Raw genomic sequence first — 13,041 nt, 5'->3', positions numbered from 1 at the left:
GTGCTGGGCTTGCTGTAGCAGCTGCGTGATACCCAGACAGCCACACCTAAGCCCGGGGCCATCCTGTCTGCCTCCTCCTTCCTCAGTCCCACAGCCCATCCTCAGACTCTCTCTGAAATCCAGCCCCTTCCCTCAGCACCCTCAGCCTCAGAGCAGGTCTGTGACACCCCTGCCCTGGGCCCCAGGCCTGCTTTCTCACGGTTTTCCTCACCCGCCAGCATCTCAAGGGTCTTTCTGATCAGAATCTGACCGTGTTCCTCCCTTGGGACATGAGGACTCCCTGTGCCACTGGTGGTTCTCTGAGCAGAGGATCTGAGTCCCCCAGCCTGGCCTTCAAGGCCCTTACATCCAGGCGCCCTACCAGGGGATCCTCCCTCTGGCCCAGGCCCTGAGCTCTGTAGTCCTGCTAGCGCATGTGCATGTATTTGCCCAGTCTGGAATGCCCAGCCACCCGGCACAGCCAGGGACGCTGCCCCCTGTCTCCTGAGCCAGCCCAGTGCTTGCTGACCAGGAACCTACAAAGGTCTTCAGCTGGCAGAGTTGCTGCCTCCCTGCTGTGGACTTTACTAGCTCTCTGTCCTCAGTGATGACAAGACACTGCCTGTGGCCAGAGTCTGCAAGCGTTTTCATGCCCGCGTCCTACACCAGGCAGATGGGGCCCCTCCTCAGGAGCAAGGCCTGACCTGGGAGGGGACCGGGACCAGGGGGTATCGGGGCACCAACCACTGTCTCCCACCTGGGTGTCAAGCCCAGCCAGAGAGCCTGGGAGAACGTGGGGTCGTGGCTGGGCTGGTCCAGCCAAAGTCAGGCCCTGTCCTGAGGCTGTGCTCCCACAAACACCCCCACAGCTGGGCTTCTCCCTCGCCTTCCTCCTGGGACACTCCTTTGGTCCCCGATTCTCCTGGCCAGGGCAGGGAGTCCTCACAGCCCCAGTGTCCCACCAGGTGGAGGGAGTGTGTCATCTGTCCAGCTGGGACAGACCTGGTGTGGTGGGGTCTGGGCCTATAAAGGATCCCCACCTAGGGGCCCCCCGAGGGTAGCCTGGTTTCCTCAGAGTTAGTGCTGAAGCCTCTTAGGGGGCAGGGCCTTCTCTCCACTGCCTTCAGGGGGCACCCCTGGTTTGCTAGGGCACCCCTCTCCCCTCTTCGCTGCAGTCAGTGGCTCACACCCCGCCCTCCTGAGGATGTCCAGCCCTCAGCAAGCTCGCTCGTTAATTGGGAGTCTAGGCAAATTAGGTCCCTCCGCATCGTTCAGCTGTGGGTAAGACACCTACGTCGCCTGTGGGTGGCCTAGACTTCTGTCCTTTAATCCTTACAGATACCTGGACAACGTTGTCAACAAGCAGAGTGTTTCTCCCCCTATCCCACACCTCCATGCCCTGCTGACCAGTGGCGATGCCCCTCCTGAAGAGGTGGACATCTTCGACCTCCTGAAGGTGTCGTATGAGGTCAGGACTTACCAGGGCTGTTTGGCCAGGCGCGCCATCGGCCGTGTGGGTGCAGGTGGCCGTGGTGGGGGGCTGTCCTCTGCGCTGTGGTCCCATCTTACCTCACTGAATCACTTCTGGTGGTAGAAATTCAGCAGCCTGAGAGCCGAGGACATTGAGCAGATGCGGTTTAAGCAGAGGCTGAAGGTGATCCAGTCCTTGGAGGATACGGCCAAGAGGAGCGTGGTAGGGATGGGCCGGGGCCCCGGGGTGCAGCTGGGGCTGGGGCCAGGGTGGCGACCCAAGCGGGCTGCTCCTGCTGTGCTGTCTTCAGACCTCTCTGCATGGGGAGGGGTGCAGAGCCCCCAGCACTGCCTTGTGTGGGACTAGAGTCCAGGAGTGCAGGTACAAAGTTGGGGGAGTGGGGAGAGGCCTGGTCACTATTGCCTGCTCTTAGATTGGTCACAGGGAAGCTGCTCAGATGCCCCGAGGCCTAAAAGCCAAGCACGATCCTGCTCTGGGCTGAGCCCTAGTGCCTGGCTTTGCCCCTGCCCCTGGGTAGCAGCACTCAGGCACCCAGCCCTCTGTCCACCCAGCCCACCAACCTCTGCTGCAAGGCTTCACCCTCCCGACTCCATAGGAAGAAGTTACTGGGAAGTTCTGGGATGCCTTCCAGAGAGCTGGTGCTGGGGTCTTTTCAGGGATCCAGATAGCATCTCTAGGTCACTGCCCCGCACCCTGTGTCCCTGACTAGTTCAGGACAGAGAAGTCCCCGTGTGCCCACCAGGAAGGAGCTCAGGGAGTGTGAACGGAGTGTCAGGGTGGGTGATGTAGGGTAAACGTGTGAACCACGCCTTCTTCCCTGAGTGGACCACTCTCACGTGATCAGCCAGCTGGCGGCACCAAGAGGGTGGTTTGTATCTTTGCCCTCATCCTTGTGGGGATTTTCTCAAAGAACAGGAACTTGAGAATCCATCAGTACATCATGTTTCTCTTTCCTTCTAGGTCCGAGCTATACCTGGAGACATTGGTTTCTCAATTGAAGAGCTGGAGGACCTTTACATGGTGTTTAAGGTGACAACCAAGAGCAAGGGCAGGGCCAGTAGGACCCCATCCTAGTCCCCTAAATATATTCTCAGCACAGAAGCCTCCTGCCAGGAGAGCACTAGATTTAAAAGCATCCTTTGATGCAGTGACCACAAACCTCACATGGTAGATTTAGTCCTCCTTGGAGTTTAGGCCGACACTCGTTTAAGGGGAAGAAAATCCACTCAAGTAAACTTATACAAGAAGGAATGTATTGGTTCATGTAACTGAAAAGTGTAGGAATATACAGCTTCAGGCATGGCTGGATCCAGGTGTTCCAACATGCCGTCAGGCTCCCCTATCTCAGGTATCATCTAGACTGCCCTTCCTACAGCGTGGCAAGAGAGATTGTCAGCAGCTCCAGGGCCATCCAGTCCTCCCAATAACCAAATGAAAAGAGAATTTTTCTTTCCAAATGGTCTTAGCAAAAAGCCCAGGGGTTGATTGTTGGACTGACTCAGGTTAGGTGCTTTAGGAGGCTGTTTTCTGCTGACCCAAAACTGGGCCATGTGCCCACCCTATGACTTGAGGTGAGACAGGAGGGGTTCTCCAAGAAAAGTTCAGGTGCTGTTGACAGGAGGAGGGGAAAAGGGAGGAAGAGCAGGCAGAAGCAACCTCATCTACACTGTCTTTCTGCTCTCGTCAGGTCCCATCTGCCCCTCCGGCTGCCTCTGGTTCAGCCCCTAAGGTGGCCACCCTGCTGTGGCCTCAGGGTCAGAGCAGTCGAGCCAGCACCTGGCTGTGACCTCCCCTGCTGTGGGCCCTCTCACCCGCTGTGGCTCGCTGTGGCTCGCTGTGGCTCGCTGTGGCTGGCGGCCCTCGGGCTCTGTCTCAACTCCCATGTCTGTAAACAAGGGCTGATGGTACCAGTGCAGGAGGTTCTGTGAGATGCTGTCTGGGCCAGTGCTTGATGTCCGAGACTGTGCCAACTCAGACGGAGGAGGGGGGTGGACACACCCACCAGCCTGCTGATCCTGAGCACCCAGGGGCCAGGAGGCCAGGCTGTCTCACCGGGCTGTGCCCCCTGCAGGCCAAGCACCTGGCGAGCCAGTACTGGGGACGCAGCCGCCCAACAGCGGCGCGTCGGGACCCCAGCCTGCCCTACCTGGAGCAGTACCGCATTGACGCAAACCAGTTCCGGGAGCTCTTCGCCAGCCTGACGCCCTGGGCCTGCGGCTCCCACACAGCCGTGCTGGCGGGGCGCATGTTTCGGCTCCTGGACGAAAATAAGGACTCGCTGATCAACTTCAAGGAGTTCGTGACAGGGATGAGTGAGTGGCTCTGGGCCTGCAGGCGTCCGTCCATGCCCGTGCCCTTTCTGAAGAAGCTGACTGACTCCCTGGATGCCAGGCTATCCAGCCTTCCCCCCTGCAGCAAGCCGAGGGCAGCCCGGGGCCCCTGACCCTTGATAAAGGAAGGGCAGTCTTCCCAGTGGAGACACGTGGAGGTCCAGTGGGAGCCCCCCCTTCCCTCCCTCAGATCGGGGCTGCTAGAGGTGGGTCTGCAGGCCCCAGAGAAGGGAAGGTGGGAGGCCTGGTGCCCACTCCCAGTGGCCTCTCCAGGAGGGAGTCAGGCAGTGAGGAGGGTTCCACCAGAACCCACTGGAAGGAGAGGAATTCAACTGTGGCCTGGCCGTGGGACGTGTGAGCATGCCTCCTCGCTGGCCTTCCTCCACAGGTGGCATGTACCACGGGGACCTGACAGAGAAGCTCAAGGTGCTCTACAAACTGCACTTGCCTCCAGGTGAGAGCCTCCCCTCCCCATCCCCAGCAAGGGCTCCTCATGTCCCGAGCTGGGGCTGCAGCGTGCCATGGTGCAGGCACAGGCTTCCTGGGGGTGCTGGGCCTCGGGGCTCTCCGGTCCTGACGGAGAGCAGGGAGCAGCTGGAGGGCCGGGGCAGAGGCCCAGCCCAGTCTTGGTCTGAGAGCAGGGCCATGACCTGGGAGGGGGTGTGTGGGCGTCTCAGGGAGGACCCCGCCCATGGGCAAGGGTGCAGATGGAGCAGGGGACCGCTGGACTGCAAATCCATGAGGCAGGTCACAGGAGTGGAGATTCAGGTTTTGAAGCTAAGACCCCTTGTGTTCATTAGCTGGTCCTTAAGTCTCTCAAGGGTTCCTGCTTATCACCAGACGGGCAGCCGGGGGGCAGTGCCCAGGCCCAAGGGGCGGCCAGGGAGCCCTGTCGTGTGGCTGCTCCCCGCTGGCTTCGCTGTCCGTGCCTGCGCCTGCTGGGACACAGACGGGGGCTGGCCTACGGCAGCTGGTCCAAAAGCAGGCCGAGCCCACCTGCTCAGGGGTCGCCACTCAGAGTTCTCCAAGCGGGGAGCTCCCGCTTTTCGCAGGAGAGAGCTGGGGCTCAGGCAGGTGAAAATTCTGGCCCCAGAGAGGGGCCACCCCGAGTCCCTGCTGCTCCTGAGCTGCCACCAAGGAGTCAGCGGTGCCTCAGAGGTGGCCTGAGTGATCCTTCATCCTGGTGCTCACCTAACTGGCCTGGGGCCGGCCCAGACTTTAGTCTTAAAGGTGCCCACAGGGTTGCTCTGTGCATTCGGCGCCGGAGAGCCCTGCTCTCACCTGCAGCTGGTTTTCCCCTGTAATGTGATGAGGAGCAGGGCCTCTTCAAGGGAAGACTGGGACTGGCCACCTCTGATTCTGCTGAGAGAGGGGCCTGGGCTGGCAGACCACTCTGGGCCGACAGCCTGTGGGTGAGGGCACATGGCGCCTCCATCAAGGGCTCTGGTGGTGGCCCACACCTGCCACCTCGCCCTGTGCCACGCCTGTTGAACCTCTCTGACCCCCCCTCCTCCACGTGACGGGCTAAGCCCCCTGCAGAGAACCTCGTAGATCCGAGTCCCCAGGGACTCCTTCCTCACAAGATGAGACAAGCCAGTGTGTACGGGGAGGAACAGTGCCCAGGGTATGCAGGATGAGAGCAGGGAACAGGCTCGTCCCCGCGCACGTGCCTGCAGGAGCATAAAACACCCGAAAGGATCCACACCACCATCGGGCGGGAGAAAGGATGGCCGTTCACCTGACTGCCAGCTGCACTGCCTGGATTTTTATTTGGGACATGTATTACGTTACGTTTCAAACACGAGTCAGCCAGAATCAATTGTCACTGTTGGCACCATGGCCACGCAGCTTATCGACAGGGCTGGGAGCGGTGGGCCACATGGTGGGCGTGGTGGGGAGGCCTTTGTCTAGGACTCGGGGAGTTTTGCTTTGGTGAGAATCACTTGTTCCCTCCTGCCCTCACCCTCCTTTCTCTCTGAGTACAGCCCTGAGCCCAGAGGAGGCCGAGTCAGCCCTGGAAGCAACCCATTATTTCACTGAGGACAGCTCCTCAGAAGGTGAGCACTCCGTGTGCCGCTGGCCTCAGGCTCTGTTGCCACGCAGTGGCCCGCGGCCCTGCTGGGCTAGGGGAATGCGCTGCCGTGGAGAGCTGCAGAGCGACGGCCAGGGGACGCTGCCTCGCTCCCTGAGGCCAGGCCCCCGGGGCTGTTCTCACTCCTGTTTCTCTTTTTCTCTGCCTTCCTGGACCCTGGCTTCTCCCTCCCTCTGCCTCCGCTCCTCCTCCGCTGTCTCTTCCAGCATCTCTTCTGGCCTCCGATCTGGATCTTTTGCTGCCCTGGGAGGCTCAAGGTCAGTGCCTGGGGGGCAGGGGTGCCCCCTTTGCACTTGGCTTCCCCAGGGCCTTGCATTTAGTCTTCCAAACACTCCCTGGCACCATCAGGAGGCCTGGAAGCTCTTGGTCCAAGAGACACCTCCTGTGTGGCTCAGTCCCAGGGAGGACCCAGAGCCAGCCGTGGGTGGGGGACGGGGAGAGGGGTGGCAGCTTGGCCTGTTGTGAGCGCAGCAGATGGGGACACACAGCACAGTGGGCGTTGCACAGGTACCAGGGCTTCAGCTCCCCGCCACACGCAAAAAAAAAAAAAGAAAGGTATCCTGTCATCACGTCCATAGGAAAAACCACGAAATGCTATCATTGCAAAGCTGTCGTTGTGAAACAGACAAAGCACCGATGATTGGAAGTGGAGAGAGTAATGGATGCTTTCCTTGGAAACAGTTTCATGTCCACACAACTTTTTACATGTGTTAGTGCCAATTAGAAGCCATTCCTGTGCTACATTTAAAGCCCTGTGGGAGTGCTGGATCCCAGGTGACGGGGCATTCTGGGCCTGGGATTTGACAATGAAGCTGGTGACCAAAACTCTCCTACAATTTCTCATGGGGGATAGATCACACGGGCCAAACGTAATTCACACCCAAAAGGGAAGTGCAAAGCAGTGTGTATCGAGATACCCAGAGCACACAGGGAAGTGTGTTCGCTGTCGTGCCGCAGCTCGCAGTGAAAAAGAGTATGAACGTGAATATATGTGTGTTTCTGTATGACTGAAGCATTGTGCTGCACCCCAGAAATTGACACATTGTAAACTGACTATAACTCAATTAAAAAAAAAAAGACCCAGAGCAGTCCCGTTGACAGTGTCAAAGGCTTACTTGACTGTGAAGCTTGAGGTCTTTGATTTCCAGTGCACAAAACTAAAGAAGCAGATGAACCTTGGAACCTGGCAAATCAAAGATGCTTTTGGCTTTTCGCAGGCACGTCCAGGAGAAGCCAGGGACTGGGGCACAGAGCCCTGTGTCCCCAGACCTCACGAGCCTCCAGGCAGTGGTCTGCTGCCTGGTGAGAGGCCTGAGCCCAGAGAGCTGCGCCCTTCCCGGCCACCACGTGGCTGGCAGGGCCATTTAGAGCTGGGACGTTGCCACCACCCCAGTCACACCCCCTTGGGGGACAGGTCTGGGAGAGCTGGGCAGCCTCTTCTCCCCAGGCTCACTGCCAACCCAGGAAGCACAGTGTGTGCGGACTCCAGCAAGTTTGTCACTTTAAGAAATTCAGTGCTGAGCACAGGATTCACGTGCATTAAAGTCCTCATCAGCTGGTGTGGCAGTTGCAGGTTGAATTGGTAATTCAATTCAATTCAATTAGTCTCGAACTTTTGCCCGTATATGCATCACCGTTCACTTAAAAACTGTAGTGTGACTTGTATTCTTTTGGAAGAGAGGACGTGAAGGTCGGTGGCTCTCTGGCTTAACGTACCCAGGTGGGGAGAGCCAGCCCTGCTGGGGGCCAGAGAAGCAGCAGCGCGCAGGACCCGCTGGCCCAGGGGCCAGGGCGGGGCCGCTCCTGCAGGAGAGCACAGACTAGGTAGACCGCTCACAGACCAGTGGTTTGGAGTCGTAACGGAAGTATGTTCTTGTTCTTTTTTTTCTTCTGGTTGTCCAGAAACACTACAGCAAGAAGAGCGAGAGGGAGCTGGCAATGAGGATGTCCAAGAAAAAAGAAGAGGTACATGTAGGCCTCTATCCACTGATGCCGGGGGAGGTCTCGGGGTGGTGGGGTCTGGTTGCCCCTTCGCTGCGGAAGAGCCCCCTGCCCGGGGGAGATGGCGGACTCGTGCCTGGCACCCGGCTCTTCCTGAGCCCAGCCCCTCAGCCGCCCAGCGCTCAGCAGCCCCAGGCCTGACCCTTGTAGCTGTGCACACCCCTGGCCATCACCACCTCCCTCTGGGGGTGCCTGCTTTCTGCCAGAACTCCTCCAGGTGCCCAGCCTCTCCTCAGGCCGCCCTCTCTCCAGCTTCCATGTGGTTCCGTCTCCACCTTGAGGTCAGGACCATCCTCATCAGCTGAGCTCAAACCCCCTTCAGCGTAACTCAGGGGAGACCTGTGGATATTCTGGGGTGTTTTTCCATCACCACCACAACCTCCAGATGCCAGGGTGTTTTGCAGTAGGGCCCAGGTAGCTCCATGCCAGACGACACTTAAACCCACTTAGCCCCTGCTGCCAGCCCCCAGCCTTCTTTCTCTCATCTGACAGAGATTTATTTTTTTCTCCCAACCCGCAGAGGAGAAAGCATCCAGCCCTCCTGACTGTCGGCACTACCTCCGCATGTGGGCCAAGGAGAAGGAGGCTCAGAAGGAGACGATTAAGGATCTTCCCAAGATGAACCAGGTAGGCCCAGTGGGAACACGCAACAGATGCTTCTGGAAAATTCTGACCACAGCTGGGCTCTACCACCAGCACCCTGCCACCCTGCCTCCCAGCAGCCCCTGGGATGTAGGAATTCCCCTGCCCTCCTCTAGAGCTGCTAGTCCGACGGCAGTCAGGGGCTATTCCAGAAGGACAGTGGTCTTGTCCAGGACACCCCGTGGGTGGTGACTTGCTTCAGTTCAATCGGTATCTATGAGCCAGAGAAGCGCTGGGGAAGGTGAGCCGCGACAGGCGGAGATTCACACCACCTTTCACAAGGCAGGGTCACAGTGCTCCTGCCCCCCTAGCCCAGCCCGGAGCTGGGCACACTCGGGCCTGCTAGGCCCACCGCCCGCCGGCCCCCTCCCAGCCCAGCCCGGAGCTGGGCGCACTCGGGCCTGCTAGGCCCACCGCCCGCTGGCCACTTGCTGGTCTCTAGGTAGGGAGTGTGGCCTCTTGCCAAGGGTCTCACAGCCAGGACCACAGACATCTGACCAAAGGCAGTAGTTGAGCTGCAGCCTGACCACGGCCCACTGTGCCCCGAGAGGTACCCAGCAATTCTGAGCACTCCCTCATCCCCAGGCCTGAAGGATGGGGTACCCGGTGGAGTGAGGCTTCATCCCACTCTCAGGCCAGGAGGCCTGAATGCATAGTTTCGGGACATGGAACCTGACCTCTCCTCCCCTCCCAACCGGCCCAGGCCGCCTGGCCTTGTCATCACTCCAAAGAGCTTCATGAAGGACAGAGCTGAAGTCGCTTCTGGTTAAAGACATAAAAAGCTCAAAGTGACTCTAAAACACAGTGAAGAAGGCCTTGCCGTCACTGGGTCTGGAAAGTCATGATTGAAATAGGCCCATCTCTGCCAACAGAATGGACACAGAGACAGAGAGAGACCCCAAATCTTTCTATCTGTGCTGAAAGAAAGGCAGCTGGAAAAGAAAGCCCTTTCCCTCTCTGCACCTCAGTGTCCTAATCTGTGAAATGGGCTTGTCAAGGCACAGGTGTGTGGAGACAACTAACAGGACAACACCCCCACACAGTCAGATGGGCAGCATTATGAGTGGCTGACCTCAGGGCAGTCTGACCCAGCTTTTACCCTCTCCCTGTCCTTTTTCTGTTTTTCCCCTTAAAAGGAGCAGTTCATTGAGCTGTGCAAGACGCTTTACAACATGTTCAGTGAAGACCCCATGGAGCAGGACTTGTACCATGCCATCGCCACAGTGGCCAGCCTGCTGCTCCGCATCGGGGAGGTGGGGAAGAGGTTTACTGCACGGCCAGGCAGAAAGCCCAAGGACGATGCCCCTGAGGAGGACCAGCCGCCAGCCCCAGACCCCCCTCAGGACACAGCCCGGGAGCTTCAGCTGCCAGCTGCAGGGGACCCCCAGGCCAAAGCAGGTGGAGACACCCACCTCGGGAAAGCACCGCAGGAGAGCCAAGTGGTGGGCGAAGGGGGCGGCGGCGAGGGGCAGGGCTCCCCCTCGCAGCCCCTGTCTGACGATGAGACCAAAGACGACATGTCTGTGTCCTCCTACTCGGTGGTCAGCACAGGCTCCCTGCAGTGCGAGGATCTGGCCGACGACACAGTGCTGGTGGGCGGGGAGGCGTGCGGCCCTGTGGCCACCACCCATTGTGGGGGTGCTGTTGACACGGACTGGTGCATCTCCTTCGAGCAGATCCTGGCCTCCATCCTGACAGAGTCCGTGCTGGTGAACTTTTTTGAGAAGAGTGTAGACATTGGACTCAAGACCAAGGACCAAAGGAAGGTGGAGAGGCAGTTCAGCACCTCCAGTGACCACGAGCTGGCCGCGGGTTTGGGCTGAGGGCCCCGAGGCCAGGGGGATGGCCTGTCTCTCCTGTCTCCCTTTCTGTTTTCTCCATATGGACACACTCCTCCCGTTCTCCCCAGAAGCAGTGAGTTATAAATGGAAAGAAGGCTGAACAGCTGCATTTGGGCCCAGGCAGGGGCTCCCCACCCGCTTGTCCTGCCTTGGGGCTGCCTGCCCCTGCATAGTGCCAGGGGATCTCTGACCTGCCACACCCCGTCCTCCACTTCCTCTCCTACAGCCACGTGCTCTGGGGGCTGTCCTGCCACTTGGCACCAGGTAGGGACGTCATGTGCCTGTTGGGCACCAAAGTGGTGAGAACTTTGAGGTGCTCTCCAGGAGCCCCTGCGCCTGAGCTGGCTGAGGGACACCGGGGTGGGTGCCACCTGTGCCAGCATTACACTAAACTCTGTTTCAGCTTGTCACCCTCACCATTAACCTTAAAAGCATATCCCTCAGGTCCTGATATATTTCCTTGTGTTCATTTCAGTTGGCTAAAAATCACACTGTGCTCAATGCCTTAATAAATCCCTGAAAGAACTCAAAACCACACTGTGTACAGAGAATTAATATGGCCCTCAACCACGGCTTCGGCCTCCTGGCTTCTCCCCAGGCAGGTATGGGGCCCAGGCCATGTTCCAGAGGCTCCACTCAGTCCCCCACAGGAGGTGGAGATTCAAGACCCCCCAGGGAGGATGGAGACATGGAAGCGTGCATGCAGGCTGGGCGGGGCCTACGGACCTGCACCGGCAGAGGAAGCCCCGAGCTGCGCAGCCTGGGTCCCAGGTGCAGGAGGTGTGTGCTCGGGCCTGGGCTGCAGCACACCTTTGGGTTCAGGAGGCAGACTGTGGGGACATGTGCAGCAGGCTGAGCCATGTGGAACCCCAAGCTTTGCAGCAGGAGCCAGTCGTCAGTGTCAGCATTTGCACTGACATGGGGTTGCTCTTATTTCTACTAAAAGATACATCTCTGTGGCTGTTTTTTTTTTTAATTTAATAGCTTTAATTGAGGCAAAACTTACATACCATAAAATTCCCTTGTTTTAAGTTATAATTCAGTGACTTTTAGTAAACTTACAGAGTTGTGCAACCATCACAATTCAACTTCAGAATATTCCCATCACCCCAGAAAGACACCTCTTGCCCAGTGCTGCCGACCCCTGTTCCCTCCCCCAGCTCCAGGCAGCCACTAATCTATTTTCTGTCTCTTTAGATTTTATGGATGGTTTTTAAAGTAACAATCTCCATGATTTTACCTTGTTCACAACTGCTGGGTCACATCTCAATAAATGCAGCAAAACAACATCAAGGAAACTGAACAATGTTTTTCTTTCTTAACAACAAGTAATGTAATTTCCTTTATAGTATTTACACAGACTAACATGTTCTGTCATAAATTAATTTCACCAGATTCATTGCCAGAGAGACTGTTGGCCGTAATTAAGTAAAGATGTACATAAGAATCCCACACAGTTGGCAGTTTAAAGTCTTAAATTGATTGTAATCAATTAGAAAGATTTATATAAGTTGGAATTTGGATAAATGTTTTATGTACTATGTAGAAGAGTAAATTTGAGATATACCAATTAAGCAGAAGAATATAAAAGCGGATGCTAGCCTTTTTATATGATAAAAGAATGTACAATAGTACTTACATCTGTTAATCATTTAACCTGGCATGATATTCAAACTGTTTAACAATCAGAACAGTAACACTAAATATATGGATAATACAAAGTTTTAAATACATTTTTTATTCTGTAAGTAAACATAACTGTGTATTTTAAAACTGCTTACCAACTGATATGTTGTACCAAATCATTCATCAAGGCATTCTTATAATTTCCAAGAAGGAAAAAAATACATGTATATGAATTTTTTAAGGATTACATGTTTATTGCAAAAAGGAAAAAAACACAGGAAAGTAGAAAAACAATTTTCCCTAGTATTTAAGACTCAGTTTTTTGGTGTTTTTGTTTCTTCTCTTTTTCAAAGTTGAACTCATACTATATGAAATTTTTATTCTGTTCTTTTCATTAACCACCTAACATTCTTTGCAAGTTGCCTTCTGCTCTCAGCCACGATGACTCAGACATGTGGAAATAAACACAGACCACCCAAATGAGAACAGGGACCATTTATCCAGCGCTTGCTTTAGAAAAGGAGTCAGCCACCATTACTTACATTTGGCAGAGACTCAAAGGCTGGCAGAGGGAAGGCTTCAGGTGTGCTTTGAATAGAGGCTGCTGGTGGGGACACAGTCTGGCTAACTAGAAGCAGGATGTCTTACATGATTGGTTTGATGAGCGTAACTGGCTTTCTCTGGTTGGTCCTGAGATGAAAGTGGGGGGTGCAAAGAGGAGGGCAACTGGCAGTCCTTAACCAAGCCTTGACTGCTGTAGAGGTTGTGATTTGAGGGGGCGGTGGGGGGAGGGAGCCTGGTTGCTGCAGAGGTGGTCTGGACACTGTATATTCAATATCAAGCATCATTTTTTTAACTAATTTTTTCTAATATATGCTATTATAGAAAGTTTGGATTTTCCAAAATTTAAAATCTAATCCTTCTCCCCGACACCTGGAAATAATGCCTGCTTTTACCTAATTGAAAATATGTACACTTTGTAACCTCCTTGCTTCCCAACAATACACATGCCAACTTTTTAACTTCAAACTAAAACTC

General features: G+C 55.8%; 1 protein-coding gene across 2 annotated transcripts in view; it reads left to right on the top strand.

Annotated features, from left to right (window-relative positions):
• TBC1D9B (TBC1 domain family member 9B) overlaps nucleotides 1-11,675 on the top strand; it is a 40,539-nt gene extending 28,864 nt beyond the window's left edge. The window contains exons 13-22 of one of the 2 annotated variants that reach the window (XM_031437985.2): nucleotides 1,318-1,447; nucleotides 1,574-1,672; nucleotides 2,432-2,500; nucleotides 3,543-3,783; nucleotides 4,190-4,255; nucleotides 5,787-5,858; nucleotides 6,100-6,150; nucleotides 7,796-7,858; nucleotides 8,415-8,521; nucleotides 9,673-11,675. In XM_031437985.2, coding sequence (XP_031293845.2) covers nucleotides 1,318-1,447; nucleotides 1,574-1,672; nucleotides 2,432-2,500; nucleotides 3,543-3,783; nucleotides 4,190-4,255; nucleotides 5,787-5,858; nucleotides 6,100-6,150; nucleotides 7,796-7,858; nucleotides 8,415-8,521; nucleotides 9,673-10,359 — 1,585 coding nt within the window. In that variant the 3' untranslated portion in view covers nucleotides 10,360-11,675. The remainder of the gene's footprint in view (nucleotides 1-1,317; nucleotides 1,448-1,573; nucleotides 1,673-2,431; nucleotides 2,501-3,542; nucleotides 3,784-4,189; nucleotides 4,256-5,786; nucleotides 5,859-6,099; nucleotides 6,151-7,795; nucleotides 7,859-8,414; nucleotides 8,522-9,672) is intronic. The other variant, XM_031437984.2, reaches the window with a different exon arrangement.
• The last annotated feature ends 1,366 nt before the right edge of the window (nucleotides 11,676-13,041 follow it).

Source organism: Camelus dromedarius, chromosome 27, assembly GCF_036321535.1.
Source record: "Camelus dromedarius isolate mCamDro1 chromosome 27, mCamDro1.pat, whole genome shotgun sequence".
Classification (NCBI taxonomy): Eukaryota; Metazoa; Chordata; class Mammalia; order Artiodactyla; family Camelidae; genus Camelus; species Camelus dromedarius.
Note: the sequence above shows the minus strand (reverse complement) of the source record. Positions and strands in the feature narration are given on the sequence as shown.